Genomic DNA, 16,158 nt, shown 5'->3' on the forward strand with positions numbered 1-16,158 from the left:
ATCAGTTGTTCTCCATTTCCTCCGGTGAAGCAGTTTTTGTGCTGCATGCCAGGTTCCAGCACAGTGTCCTGACTCATCATTGGCAATGCAGGTATACTGTGGCCAAAGAAAAGTACCTATCTCCTCAGACACAGGGTAGATGCTAGCATCAGCTTACTTGAGTGCATGTGTCTTACTAGGAGGTGGTATATGCAGTCTGCTTGATCTAAGGTTTCACAGGGCTTGGTTAGGATATAGGATTGGTGTCTACTCAGTGAGGACCAGGGAATGGAAGAGATGTGTGCACAGAAGCCACCAGGATGCCACCTGGCCTTCATCATCTCAGACAGCCAGTGTGATGTACAGGAGGGAAAGGAAGCCAAGGTCATCCCACATCCTTCCTCTCGATTTGCTCCAATCCATGTTATCTTTTTGCAGAAGAATTTGAAGTAAAAGAAAAAAAAATCTAAGAACTGCTCAGCTTTTAAATTTATCACAGATCACAAGGAAAGAAAAAAACAGGGAAATGGTGGGAGAAGGGACCTTAGTCATGACAACAAACCCAACAGAAATTAGTGTCTTGACTTTCTACCCTAAGGATAACCCAATTTCAATAAAGAGCCTCTTACATTTACAAATAAAAAGAAARAATTCAGCAATAACTTTAGAAAACACCATACAAAAGGCAGGAACATTGTATGCTGTAATGCTAGTGTTTTTTTGCTGCAGAATTGCAGACATGCTTCGCCTTCCCCAAACCATGATAAGATACAGCAGGGACTTTATCTTAGACACCAACCACAGCCTAGAGAGATTAGCTACTACCATTTCTAGCCTCCAGCTTTCCTCTCCCCACCCTCACAGTTTTTCTGGCTTCAATTAATGGTGCAAATCGTGCTCTGTACTTTCCAAATCGTGCTGGAGTCTCCCTTCTTTTTTTTGAAGATCTTGTCCTTGGTGATTGTTCCTCTGACATTTGGTTTTCAAATGATGTTTGAAGTTGTTCGTACTAATAACGTGTGGTGCAGCCTTCCCAGTGCGGCACTTACACACCACGAGAGTCCAAAGGCAGTTCAGCATGAGAGAGTCCTCAACAACTCTCCCAGCATCTTTTGCTCCACCCCCCCTCACGCTGACATTTCAGGATAACGGAAGAAGTCTTTGAGATGTGTCTGGTGTCACTGTTAAGCAATATGGACCAAAACCYCCACTGGTGCAGGCTCCCGTTTACATGCAGCTGCAACCGTGTGTGTATTCTGCCCTACTGGAATTATTTTCTGTTACAAGCAGGCATTTTTCTTAATCTTTTTCACTAACTGAAGCAATTAGACCATATATAGCAGTGGAACTAGCTGTCTATTTTTTCTTCCCTATTTTCCTTTTCAGCTCTCCTGGTTTAAAGGTGAGAAGAAAGCTGCTGAAGATGCTCAGAAGGCTGGTGATGCAGGGCTCAGCAATGACAACATTTGTGAAAGCAGAGAGCAGGGCATCCGGCAAGGAGAAGCTGCAGGAAGCCTCATGGAAAAGGAAGAGAGCCCTCCCTGCAGCGCTGAACAGCTCTTTTACAGCTGTGGGCTGCTGTGCCACCTGCATGTCCRTGTGCACTTTCCTGCACAGTATGTGCGCTCTGATCATTGCAAGTATTTTTGTCCATGATTTCAGCCTCTGTGAGGAGCACATCAGCTGCCTGAAAGAACTTTAAATGTCATAAGCAGTCACTGTGCACACATATGCAGATGGTGGTGCATACATATATTTGCAGAAGTTAAGACAAACAAATACATGCAACTTTCTTCAGRTTGCAGATGATGATGTCTCATCTTTAGCCTGTAGATCCTTTGATGCTCCAACACAGGGCCAACTCCTTTGCTGTGCATGCAACTCTTACTTTTGTGGTGATAGCTTTTGCTGTTGTTGAACATCTAATTTCCAGACCCCCAAGCATGACCTCTGTTTTTGCATTCTGCATAACAGATTGTATAACCTCACCCTGCACTTCCTGAGTCAGCTCATATCTCCTCTTTGAGCTATCAGACGCATTCTGATATTTATAGCTCTCCGGGTCCTGCCTTGTGATCCCTCACAAGTAGCAATCTCAGTATTTGTGACTGTTACACTAGAAGTCTGTTACTGCAGAGAAGACTGATGCCAAGTTGTAAATTTGTGCTGGGGAAGTTGGAACGTAAGTTTGATGGCAAATATTGGCAAAGCTTCATAAAAAAATTACAAGAAAGCTCCTCCAAGAAATTACAAAACTTTCAAGTCTAATGATTTCATATATTTTTATAGAATACCTTTGCAGAAATCCATCTAATGAAACTTAAATGAAAACTGGATTTGTTCTTGACTAAGAGTGACACCATTAGCAAAGGAAAGACCTAATGACAGTTATACTGTAATTCCCCTCTCCAAGTCTTTTCCCTAGTGCAAGATTGTTCCCTGAACTAATTTTAACTATTTTGTCCAGTCTAGATTTAAATGACAGAACAAGATTAGAGGTCTGTGTATAATGTTCACACCATCAAATACCAACACCAAAGTTGTCARGAAATAAGAACAAAGGCACAAAAGAAATGTATTCAGGGGCTTAATGGTGGCTATTTTAAGGTTGCTGAGAGCCCTTGTGCTGAACTGAATACAAACCAATACACATGTGCTCCCTCTGCTAATACTTCAGGGACAGATGTAGAAGACGTTTTATCCGTTCTTTCACTCATCACTCAGTGAACTTACTGCGGGTTTGCTATTAAATCCTTTGGCTACCAACAAAACCCCCCACTGCTAAGAACGCTGGTCAGCTTAGACCTCTGTCCAGCACAGCGTGCCTTGCAGCGTCCCTCTGCTCCCAGGCTGTCACCACTTGTCTCAGCTTGTACTCAGACACAGCTGCTTGGGGTTTGGGCTRTTTTTCTGTTGGAAGTTGTACAGCACCTACCAAATGCTGAACTTGCTCCTGGTTAGCTACCCTCAATGTTATGAAAACAAAACAGCATGGTGAAGTAAAGAGGCATGGGACATCCCCTTTCTGGAGGCCAGGTTACTCAACCAGGAGACTATTGTCATCGGCTGGTTTTACCTGAACTCACTCTTGCTTTGTGTTCAATACCTATTCTTGGACTAGAGGAATCACTAGAAAGAAAGCCACTCTTGAAACTTAATTCCTAGTGATAGAAAACTGGTTATATGATAAACTGTTGTCATGGCTTACAATTTCCACTGTTAAAAATGAATGCTTTGTTTCTAACGTAAATTTGTCCAGCTCCTACCGTTTCTATACGTGCGTTAGATTTCTGTGCTTCAATAGACACTGATTTCTTTACCTTTTTTACTATAAGATAAATAGCTTACATGCCAAGAATATTTTGTTATGGCCTCTTTTCCAAATCTTTATTTGATCTTCTCTTAATTCWTTTTTTCCCTCTGAAGCGTGGTACTCCATTGCCAACACTCCATCCTGTGCTGGATGCAAAGGCAGCAGCTCTGACTCCCAGCTCCCACACAACAGTCCCAGATATCTGCAGGAAGGGCTATATTCACCTTTTAGGTACAATATCTMATGGGAGCTTATGTTCAAAATGAAACCTATTTCAGACTGGCTGTTTATTAGATTTCCATGTGCTCAGTTAATCAAGCAATTCAGACTGCAGATTACCCCTGTGGTGCTCTTCCTCCTCATTGTAATTCCTGTAATCTTGTGGTATCTGCATATTTTATCAATTATTATTTTGTTTTCCTCCAGATAGGAGATTAAAATTAAAGGGTTTAGGRCCAAGATCTATTTCTTAAGAATCTTCACCAGAAATAGAGCTGCTAGAAGATGGTAATTTTTTCAAGACTTAGAAACTATGGGGATGATCTGTTTAATGTACTCCATGCTGATGTAGATACCAAGTCAAACATTACACTTCTTGCAGATTGCAATCTCATCAAATAAATCAGTTTGAAGAACTGAGATCTATTTTACATAATCTCATGGTTACTAGTGGTAAGTACCTTACCCTRTCTTTCCAGATTGTTTGTATCAGATCCTATATCAAACAGTCTGAGCAGGTCACAGTATCACSTAAGGACAGACTCCTTCCTTCTCATTTAGATTTGAGTGTGATTTTGTGCCAAAYCCTGATTCTGGGCACAAGTCAGGGGCAATCTCAGGATACTAAACTGATCCACGAGGTTTTGACCTTGAAAAGCCCATTTGCCAGCTTGCAGGTAGCATTCAACATCAACCTCTGCCCTCTCTTGAGACCGCCACAGCGAAACGGAGGTAGAAAGCACAGGACCCCAGCCTGTGAGCTCCTCCAGGAAATGGAGGAAATTTCTGTTTCTCTCTTTGTTCCTTGATGGATGCAAAATCAGCAGAATGGGGAAGAAAGCTGCACTTAGGTAGAGTGGTCAGGTATAGACTAGACTGGAAGCCATACAGCTCTGCTTTTGATTTCCAAAAGGATCAAAACTAAGGACAAAGTGGGACTTTGTGGGGTCCTGAGGCAGTTTCCTGCCTTCACAGTCATGCTATGTAATGCCTTCTGTAACTTCACCAACCTTTGTCCCTGGCAGAATTTAGATTTTCCCCACCTCTACCCTTACCAAGAGGTTGTTTCAAAGTGTCACTGCTGTGATGCTTGGAAACTTTCTTCTATTTCCATGCTAAATTTATTCCTGGGCAGTTTGTATCCATTTGTTCTTGTGATAGCATTACCCCTTAGTTTAAATAATTTTCTCCCTTCCCAGTCTTTACCCCCCTGAAGAATTTATAGATAGCAATCAGATCCCTTCTTGAGCTCCACTTTGCTAGACTAAACAAGCCGCCCCCATTCGATCTCTGGTGCCGAAGCTATGCAGTGTCACTTCTGTCAATAGAGGGAAMTGATACTTGAGCTGAAACTATCAGACTGTAAAATACATCCTGAGCTCCTGCTTTGTAGGATACACTTTTAGCCAAACCTGATGCTGTGCTTGCAGACTTGTAATGGGGAAAGTGTACAAGACTGGCAGTAAGGGCTGCCTGACGCCAACCACTGACGTCAACAAAACTTGTCCATGCACCTGCAGCTGGTGGAAAACAACACTACTGCGATTTGAAGTCCATAAATAGACTTATGTCTATTAAATGAAGTYTTCCTTAGCTTCTCTTTTCAGTTGTGCCTCTTGCTAGTCACTGGAAGATCCCTAAGGACAGAGCACAGAAGAGGATGTTCCTTCATGGTCCTCCAGACACTGCAGGGCAATACAAYAACACACCTGCAGGGTTTGTGCCATTGAGGGTAGCTGCCCACAGTCCTGGTAACCAGATTAATTCAATCACAGGAGCATGTACATGAGGTTTGCCTCTGTTTGCTAAGATGAAGCAAAATAAATCCCCACCATCAAGGGCACAAATCAAAAACTCAGCCCAAACAGGTGCAAAAATATTATCTGCATCTTAACCGTATTTAATCAGTTTTTCTGAAAATAAAACCCATTCAGATTTCTCAAAGGGTTCACAGAATTTCCTCTAACCTGTCAAAAAGCAAAATTATATTTAAAAAAAAATACAGGAAATGGAGGAAATGTCATAATTTGTCAGGTTCCCCAGTTGTTTGTTCAGAAATTCCCTGAAAATAATTTAGTGGGAATGTGGTTTATCTGTTGTTTACTCTGCAAACARGTGAATTTCCTATCCATTGCATCCTATCAGTAAGGTGACTGCTGGAGAAAACACAATATCTGTCCTTAAAGCCTAGTGGCCTATATTTGCTGTGGATCTCACTAGCATGGCAAAATACATCCTTGTAGTTCCATAGCTACATCCAAGATGACAGATGGAAATCCAGTGTAAAACATCAAGAAATGAGGCAATGAATAAGAAAACAGCAGACTAAGTCCAGATGATTCATCTCGCAGCCTCTCTAGCGAAGAAGATGATAATATAAGACAAARCTCTGAACTAATTTGTGCGATCATTAAAATTCCTAGGCAGTTCTTACTAGTCAGAAATTTTAGCCCCAGTGGCTTGATTTTGCAGTAACAGTATAGTTTGGGGCAGWAATATTGTGCCACTAAAATTCTTTCCAAATAACACTTTGGTGATAAGAAAATCATAGAGTATGTACAGAAAAATCTGTGTGGGTGAAGATAAAAAAAAATCTGAAAAATGATTCATGTCATAGTGGTAAAATAAAAATTCTGTGGTAAATCAAAGCTCTGCATCCTTTGTATTTAAAAATTTGAATCAGTGAAGATCCACTTCATTTTGAAATTTGGTCAAAATAAGACAAGCTAAGATTTTTCTTTCATTCAAACACCTTTTCTGAAATCTTTCCCTTACCAATTCTGTTTGTGCACCCAAGTACCTACCTATTGCTTGCCTATTTCTTCTTGAGAGCGAAAGGAAAAAAAACCTTTCAGAAACTCTGTGAGAACCAATAAATGTTGAATTTTACTCATTCAACTAATTTGATGGAGCCTCCAGGTAGCCTAGCTAAAAAGTGTCCTAGGAATGCAAATGGTTGATTTTTAAAGCCGAAGGTGTGTACTACTAATCAGGAGACTTGGAGTTTGAATCCAAGCTTCATCTTTCACACCTGGGCCAGAAGATCAGAGCTTTTAGCACATTTGTCCAAGCAAAGTTGTGCATATATTGAAATATCTCATTTTCATATATTTTTAAAGAAGCAGTGAAGCCCTTCCTTCCTAGCCTGGCCAGCTGCTGTTGCACACCGGAGATAAATCCCAGGCTCTCCATGGCARTCCACACACAGTCCTGTTTCAAGTGGCACAAATATCAGAGCAGGAACGTCACACCTCCGTGCTCAGACAGGCTGCACACTTCATATTCTGCTCTCTAGAAATAACTTTTCTCTGGTTTGTATTAGTTGTTTCTATGAGGATGTGTATGTGAGAMGGAAAGAGAGAAAACAGAGGGGAGACAAATATTTAGTGTTATGTAGCAACAGATGACCTGGTCTCGGACATCTCCCTGCTGTTATTCAAACGGTTTAAACGTGGATTTCCAGTGGGGGTGGGCTGAGAAGCTGTCCTGTTTATGCCAGGCCTGACCCCCCGAGCCTGCTGCCATGGTCCCTCCTTTCTCCAAGTACTTCCATCAGTGCCAGGGACCACCTGTGTTTCCTGTGCACAAATGCAGTAACAAAGGTAAAACTCAAAGCACGAGTCCCCGGGCTAAATGTGCCCTTGCTGATGAACAGCTTGTACTGGGAAAGCTTTCAGCTTGGGAGATGGCGTGTGAAAGCTGAGAGGATGTGGCAAAACAAAACTAAAAGCAGGCCCAAATCCCCCTCCAACCCAGCCCCTTCTTCCAGTCCCACATTGCAAATCCTGCCTGGAGTGAGCTGGCAACTGGGAGCCTGGCTGTGCGGAGCTGGGTGGTGGATGCATGGGGGGTGGGTGCACAGGGTGCCTTCCAGAGACCCCCACCACCAGGCACAGGCAGCACAACCRAGGGTCACCACTCAGATTACACCAGCCATTTCAGTGTGTGCGTGCACTGGGAATGGCTTCCCCCATGGGCAGGGCTGGGAGCAGATACGCAAAGGACTGAGTGACATGAATGCGCTCTTCCAAGGTCRGTATGATGGGGCAGGACCATCCCCCCGTGCACTCCTATCAGGGGAAGGATCACCAGTAAGTGCACAGCTCCTCTTTGCTCTGCAGCATCTGTGACCTTCTCTTCCCTATAGCCAGAATGGATTTATTTTTATTCCAACAGCGCTGTAAGCCAYGAAGCTGCTACACTTCTAAAGACCTGAGATGCTACACTATTTATTCAACTAGCAGTAAGGAAGCACCAGAGCTTGCTGGAGTTCAGGAGATTTACTGATGCAATTACTTATATTCCCTATAGGGACCCATAGGTCTCCACAGCAGTGCAGGCTTGTTGGGTACTGGCTAGGCACAATGATTTACCACATAGTTCTTCTAGCATTTTATGTACCTTCAGCGTGCTGACAGAAGTGTGGTTGATTGGGTTATTTATTTATTTTTGTATTTATGAAGATAATGAACTTCCAGCCCCTAAAGCTGCATGCGTTTTTTTTTTCTTTGTTTCTCTTGGCTCTTATAAAAGGAAAATTGGGATGTGTTTTACTTTGGAGAAATAAAATTGGCATCAACCCTGCCTGAGAAGGCCTCTCTGTGATGGAAAATGAGTAAATAAACCACTCATTATAGCTTTCCCAGAAGAGACTGATAGACTGTGCTGTGCTGAACAGTGCACTTCTGAGAGGAAATGGGGAATATATCAAAGTGACCTCCTTGACTCAAATGTTCCAGAGTTTGTCTACTCTGATCATTGCTCAATTATATTTTACCCAAAGTCGTCGTCTTCATTGTGGCAAAATTTCAGAACTTGTTTTATCCAAGAATTCAAGCAATGCTGATCTAGGTTCCAATCCACTTGTGATGTAAGAGCCTTTAATGGCTCATAAAAGCCATGAGTTTGTCGTTTTATGTCAAATATATATGTATGCAAGACAAAAGAYATGCAAGCAATACATTTAAAATGGAAGACAACATTTTTCAGACGATTATGCCATTTTGCTTTCGGTCTTGTGGCTCATAGTACTCCTGAACACATGCTGCAGTCATCCAGAAACCCATATTTCTTGCTGTGAGTTATTGTACTAAATTTTCCCATTCAAGAGTTGAGTGCTCATTGTAAATTCTCCTATCCACTCACTATTCAAAATGTTTCCCAAACCCTTTCAATGAATAATATTTCAAACTATAGGTTATTAGAACTATGAATTGCAAATATTTATGAGTTATGTAATTTCTGCCGCAACCAGAGAAACAAACCTGCATATATGACATGTGAGTTGCAATCTCAGCCTTTGAAAAAGGGCATGAATTTCTGATGGCAGCCACATTTGCAGACTTCAATTCACTGTTTGCATGTGTCCTACCTGAATTTTGCAATTGATGATACACTTCAGAATTGAAATAGGTGAATATTCTGGGGGAAAAAATGTATTCTGGCCATTCCTACATTGTAGAATGCAAAATCCAAAACCAGAAAAATCAAAATTCTTTTTCAAAGCTGAATGATTATTTAATTCTAATATTCTTCCCCATGGTACACACAGATCCAGTTCTAACTAAATCTGGTCTCATGGCTGTTCATGACATCTTCAAAACAAGCTTTGTGTCATGTCTTACCCAGCCCAGGGAATGGATGTCTTTCTCACTAGCTGATGGAGAGTTCAAGAACAAAATGAATGTTAGGAAATCCTCACCCCATCTTCTAGTTCATGATCTAGGCAGAGTGGGGTGGCTCCCCTCATATAAGGGAGCTCATATCTCCCTTATATGATATTTAAACAGCTGAGCTACTGTGCAGGCTGCTACTTCACCCCATGAGCATTATGGCTRCATCTGGCCCCAAGTATGTTGTCAAAATGTCTCTCCCTGCCTAGGTCACCAGAGGACCACAGTCTTCACAGATTACTTGAAAAATAAAGAAAGAATGAGAACCATCTCCCAACTGGTCTCAGTCTGTGTGTGATGAGGTGAGATATTAATCTGCTTCTTCTCACTGCTGTGTTTTATCGCACTCTGCTCCTTTTTTTCCCCCCATTCTTAATATAAATGTGAAAAACCCCAAAATGGGAATGTCAGAACATTTTGACACTAATGTTATCAGAAGAGAAAAGAAGAAATGACTTTTTTCCCTGGAAGACATTCTTATAAGTCAGAAACATCCTAGACCAAGATTTTATCTTTAATAATGACAACCTTATTCTTTGCATTTGCAAATACATTAGGGACTTGGTTGTAATCAAAAATAGAGCAGTTCAGATGGTTAGCACTGAAGAAAAGTTCAGATCTCCTCAAGACTGGAAATAGACATGAATTAGAAATCACAGTCCTGCTGCCTGAACCACTCCTGCTCCCTTTGAGGCTAAATAACACATATCAGTTTAATACAAACACACATTCTCTGAGGTTTTTGGARGAGGAACTCTGCCATAGATTCAGCACAAGGTGCTGGATTATGTTCTCTTTCTTCTGGTTCWATTCTTCTCTTTGCTGCTCACCCTGCCAAATACAGAAAGCAGCCACGATGCACTCCTTGCACAACATCCCTATTTGTCAAAGTTCTTGGCAAGGAAGAAACAACTCTCAGGCTGGAAAAGAGGTGTATGGACCAGGCCCAGCCTCTGAGCAGCTTCTCAGTGGGGTTACTGGGGAACTAACCCTTAAAGGACGATTTCAGTGTTTCAGCTGTTGGGCATAAAACCCTTATATCTCCAAGCTACTAAAGAAAATATACATCATAACTTGAGAGAACCTGCCTCACTGAATTTCTCTTCCATCCTTGCTGAGTTCACCCTGCTTTGTGCCTAAGAGAGAAGCACTGAAAAAAAAAAATCTTCAAGTGGCATTAACTGACCAAAGACGTTAATCCCCAAATCTTTATCATCATTAGTGCATAATCTGCACCTCTCATCAGCTACATGCTTCTCTCATCACTTASAAAACTGAGTAAAAAAAAAAATGCAGATGATGCAAATGATGCGCAGATCTGAATGTCTTAGCAGTACTTCTCTGGCATCCAGAGAGGAGGGGAAGCCTGCAATGGGAAATGAGTACCTAACTTTTGTTGTACAGAAYTGGAATGGTATTGAAAGGCAGGAGATCTGATTTGACTTTGTAATATGTTAGAGAGGCAACCTGCTCTCATGCATAAAGGAACTCATAAAAGCTAGAAGTGGGCAAGAGGTCCTGCACAGATTTAGTTCTTATGGGACATCTTGTAATGTTTGTCACATCTAGATTGACAGGCTTACAGGGACACAGGAGAACTGGACAGACAGACTTGCTACTTATTTCTGTGGATGTCTCATCTGTGGAAGCAGAGTGAAACAAGTGGGAGAGAGGAACTGGAAATGAGAAAAGCCTGATCTCAGCTACATGATGTATATGTCCATTATGTCTGAAAAGACTTTCAAAATGAGGAGTTTGTCTGCTGCCAGGTTGCTCAGCCGAGAATCAAGGAGACCATGGTCATACTTGAGGTATAAAGAACTTTCTTGGCCACTCACTCTAGAGCACTTCTCCAGTACCCCACGTTCCCAAGGCCAGGCTGACTGAAAGTCCCACATGGCACGGGCAGGACCATGAGGTCCCACTGGCTTAGGCCCACAGCAAGATAGCCTAGCACTTATCACTCCGACACAGCACCGTGCAAAAGCACTGAAATAACAYGGACATGARGAGGCACCAGCACTGCCATCTGCAACACTTCGAGGTCAAAGATCAACATGGACTGAAGCAATTCACCTCCTGTGCCAGCATGGTTTCTCCCTTCTGAATCTCAAATCTCACTTAAGGGTGAAGGCACCCTGTAGACTTGTAAGCTTAACAAAAAACATCTTGTTTCTGTACTTGCTCTCCAAAACAGATGTCTTCTGCCTGGTTAGGCCCTGGGCTGGCCTCATACACCCACTGACCAGCCTGAGGAGTGAACAGTCTTGAAAACACTGAGCCTCCCAGGGTGAATCACCAAGAGCACAGCCCGTCCCTCCTCCTGCCCTCCCACGAGGCACTGACAGCGCTCACCCGCAGTGAGAGTTACTGGCTCCCTCGCCGCGGGCTGGAGAGCTGCTTCGGAAAGTGCGGTGCCAGGGACAGTGCGGCTGCTCTCTAAATCCTCCTGACCAGCGTGGAGAAGCATTTGGCCTGTCCCTGGGAACACAGCTCCGATATAAATACTGGCTCAGAGTGGCACCATGCCACACATCCGTTACAGAGAGAGGACCACAGCCCCAAACACAGCTTCTGATCAGAAGATACAAATGTTGTAAGGTTCTTCTTGGCTTAAAAAAGCTTGAAAGGTCTGTGTGGCTGTTGTGACAGGCCTGCCCCCTGTCCRATCTCGTACATGGCCCAGGACTATTCCAAAGCCAGAACAGAAAGAAGCCTGGGTAACCAGCAGACCCGACCCAGCCGGGAAGTGCTCAGCGTTTGATCTAGCCTCCAGAGCTGGGGTTCAGCTCTGAGGACAAATCTGGTTGCCAAGTCCTTATTTGTTTGTGAAGAGCCACGAATCTATTTACTAAAAGAACCAAATCTCTTCTGGACAGTTATGTAGAAAGACACCTGTGTTTTTTTCAGAGAACGTAGTTTGTTCTGAAAATGCGATGGATAATCGTTCTTCCCTCCCTTCCCCAGATGCTGTGCCACCCACCTCTCTGCTCTGCGGGGACGCAGACAGGAGASGGTATCTTGCACAGCACAGCTCTCCCAGCAACTCTGCCTGCACTCCCGGGCACCCAGCAGTGCATGGCTTGTATGTACTCTCCTCTTGCAATAACCCATGTCATACCACATGACATTTGGGGTTCAAATTCTCCAAACTGCCCAACTGTGGACTGGTATTTCTTAGCACCCATCTGGCTCCCACAGGGCTGGACCAGCTGCTGCTTTGCACATGAGAAGGCAGCGCTCCCCCTTGGGAGGCTCAACTCTGACGCAGACCCGTCCAGTTTGAAACCCAGCTGGAGCCTGGAGCTGCTGGCAAGCACTAAAGTCTCAGTCTAATTTACATCACACCAGCCTATGACTCCCACCTCTCTGAGATCTCGGGTCTCGGTGTCCCTCTGACAACCCAGTCACAAGCTCAGGGAGCAGACACCTGCCCTTCACCATTTGCCATTCCTGATGAGAGCCACGACGTGCTGCTTCAACCAGGCTCAAGTTCCAGCAGAGCTGTGACCTCCTATCTATGCTGAGGTGAAAGTTCAGAGCAGTATTCAGAGAGTATTCAGAGGCTTTGACTCCATTACAGTAAGAGGCAGACACCTAGGCATTTTCTAAGCTAAAGCCATTTAGCTGCTAAAGCAAAATAGCAATTACTCCTCCTCCCAGACAGCCAATAAAGTGCCACAGCAAGAATCAGGGCATTTGGGGAATYTGGTCCTCCTTCTTCCATTAATTCAGAAGCTGTAGCAATGGCTGGTGGGGTTACAGAGGCAGCACCTGAGAAGTGGAATGAGGCTGTAATGATCCCTTTGCTAGAGAAAACGGAGCAGGCAGCTCCCTATGGGGTCAGGCTTTTCTTCTCAAACAAAACCGCAGCACTTGCCGAAACGCACATGCAATTTTCTACATTCTCTGAACTGTTTCCTGAACATGCCTCTGGAGRAATTGCACAGTAACACGTATTTGATATCTACAAACCCAGGTTTTCTGAGCAGCCAAAGGATTTCCAGGTGCTTCTCTTGCCCGCCTTTTTGAATAGTTAATCCTTCAGATAGTTCCAATGCATAAAGAAACCAGTCCTTCAACAAAACTCAGGAAAAGTACTCTTTCTAGTGACTGATGGTATTCTGCAGTGTCTGAGAAACACTCACCTTAGCACGTGAGTCGATCCATTTATTGTGGTGGTGGAACAGGGGACCGTCTGCCCCAAGATGGAAGGCCTTCGGTATCGCTCATCACCACAGCACAGGATGATGAGGAAGGCACGTCTGAAAGACTTGTTCAGGAAGGCGTACAGGAAGGGGTTCAGCCCTGAATTGATGTAGCCCAGCCACAGGAAAGCTGTCCACAGCTTCCCTGGCACTGTGTAGTTTATGAAAGGGTCCACTATGTTTGTGATAAAGAAGGGGGCCCAGCACAGGCAGAAGCACCCCATGATGATGCACAGGGTCTTGGCAGCTTTGGTCTCAGTCTTCATGCGGTGCGTGCTGTGCTGGTCTGGGTGGTGCTGCCGGCCTTCTGCAGGGGCCCCTGCGCGCTGGAGCACCCGAATCTGGCGGGCGTGCTCCCTGGCGGTGATGTAGATGCGGTAGTAGGCCAGCACCATCAGGAGGAAGGGAATGTAGAAGGCCACTACTGAGCAGGTAATGGCATATGGCTTGTTAACCATGAAGATGCAGTAGGTGGAGTTGGAAGCCTTGTTGAACTGCCTTTGCTGAATCTGGAGAAGGAAGAGCAAGGACAAAGAACAGGAGAGAGAGATCACCACTGCTGCCCAAAAACAGCAGTCTGCTTGCTGTGACACTCCCTCCACTGCCCTCTGTTTCTGYCTCAGCTGTCCCCTCTGTCCCCTGGTGTGCCTGTCTTGCCCATCTGCTAGTCCTCCTGTCTTTGCTCAGCCACATGGATTCTCTGGTGCTGCTGTTCCCTGGATTTAGGGACAATGTCATAGCCCACACCACTTTCCCAGAATGCTRGAGAGGGCTTCAACCTGACTATTGAAAACTGGCCTGACAGACCAGTTCAGACAGAAAGCAAAAGGCAATAACATAGCTCCATACTGTGTTTTTTTGCTCTGCTTTCTGCTCTGTTCATCAGAACGTGATTTTATATGAAGGATGCACAAATTTCATCCATCCAAGACCTACAGGGGCACTCAAGAAGAGCCAGAGGAAGGACTGGTTGATGGTGAAGGGGCCAGACTGCAGGAAGCCTTAGGAGCCCAGGGGCAGGAGGCTGGGCCAAGTCTATAGGGGGAGCAGGAGGCATAATTGGGAGTAAAAGGTTTTTTTGAGGGCATTCTTGCTACAAAACAATGTCACGATAGGTCCATCAGGTAAAATTCTTTACACAAGTAAAATTATTGCCCAGAGCCACCACTGTCTTTGTGACAATCTTCTCAGGACAGAGTCCTTTCAAATCCCCTTAAAGACACCTTCCAGAAATTCAGCAGCCCCTCTATATCACTAACAAGAAATTTCTCCTTTAGTATTTCTTTGCTTCTTTTCAGATCAGTCTTTGAATGTTGTTTTTTAAAGAAGAATGCACAGCACAGAATATACTTGATATGAGTTTGATGGATCTCCTTGGTTACTCACCAGATCAATGATGCCAATGCTATTCCAGCCTTGCATTATAGGGAGAAAAGAAATAAAGGTCGGGATTACCCAGCACCCTCCAAGCATTACAGCAATGCGCAGCGGAGTCATCTTGTTCCTGTAAACCAGTGGCTGGCAGCAGATGGCATAGTACCTACAAGTGAGAGAAAGCCCATCATTGAAGGAAACTTCTAGGTCTTCTAAAAATAAAACTGGAAAGTATTTTCTCCAATGGGAATGAATGATCTCTGTCAAAGAGATTTTTCTGAGTAACATCTTGCACCAAAACTTATGTGTAAGTGGCGAGAGGGAAGACAGCCTCACTGCAGAGTGCCTATAAACATCTGTCTTATGAGGTCGTAGGATCATAAGATAGAGACACTAAATTAGCAAAGATCTACTAAAACTGAACCACTAACTTAAGGGAGTAGCCTGTGAGAATATCCTAAGTGCTAGTAGCACATTAAAACAACATATATACAGATGCACACAGAATGTATGTGTAAAATGTCCTTCAGTTGCACAGTTTATTACATCAAGATCTGACTGGGAACTGAAAACATTAGCCTGTGCTAAAGAGACAGAAAAATCTAAGAATTTCCAAATTTCATTGAGGATTTCTTTTTAAATCTTGTGGAGTCAACTGAACTGCTTTATTTTGCTAAAATAAGATTGCACATTTCACATAAAGGGTTGAAATAAAATCAAAATGTCAAAAGAAAGCATTTAAAAAAAATCTTATTGAAACAGAAGTCTCAAAATGTCACAGGGGAAAAATGCTGAATTGAGCTATTTCAATTTGATCATTTCCACATTCTCTTCTGGTTTTGTGTATATGTGTATGCATGAAAATCAGTAYGTTCTTCTCAAGTTTCACTTTCAAAGACATTGTGTACTTGACAATGATTATTCTTTTACAGAATTATCTGAAATGTTCCCTTTGTGGCATCAATGCTAACAACCATGACAATCTGTGAAGCTGATTCCTGTTTTTACTGATATGGCCCTAACATCACTCTGGCAGTACAAGGGAGAATAAGATTCTGAATAATTTACAGTAGCAGGAAATACTTAGTTTTGGTCCTTGCCTTGACTGGATCTAGACTCAAATGAGTGCTCGGTGTAAATGTTCTCCTGTTCCACTGAAGTGATAAAGTGAGGGTCTCCATCCTTGAAGATATTCAAAACAAGTGGATATGATCCTGAGCAACCTGATCTGACTGAAGATGGATTTAACAGTGAGTTTGGCCCTGCTTTGAGCAAAGAGTTGGATCAGAGACCTCCAGAGGTCCTTTCCAAACTAAATTATTCTGATTCTGTGAGACAAGGATCATCATGAACTGATTTTAATATCTTAATGACTTGAGAAAATAGAATAAAT

General features: G+C 43.4%; 1 protein-coding gene across 1 annotated transcript in view; it reads right to left on the minus strand.

Moving 5' to 3' along the window:
- HTR4 (5-hydroxytryptamine receptor 4) overlaps positions 1 to 16,158 on the minus strand; it is a 93,260-nt gene that overhangs the window by 42,246 nt on the left and 34,856 nt on the right. The window contains exons 4-5 of the mRNA XM_085317839.1: positions 14,778 to 14,931; positions 13,332 to 13,900 (exon numbers count right to left, since the gene is read on the minus strand). Coding sequence (XP_085173965.1) covers positions 13,332 to 13,900; positions 14,778 to 14,931 — 723 coding nt within the window. The remainder of the gene's footprint in view (positions 1 to 13,331; positions 13,901 to 14,777; positions 14,932 to 16,158) is intronic.

This window comes from Rhea americana, unplaced genomic scaffold, assembly GCF_003343005.1.
Source record: "Rhea americana isolate MKP2758 unplaced genomic scaffold, rheAme1 scaffold_51, whole genome shotgun sequence".
In the NCBI taxonomy this organism is placed as follows: domain Eukaryota; kingdom Metazoa; phylum Chordata; class Aves; order Rheiformes; family Rheidae; genus Rhea; species Rhea americana.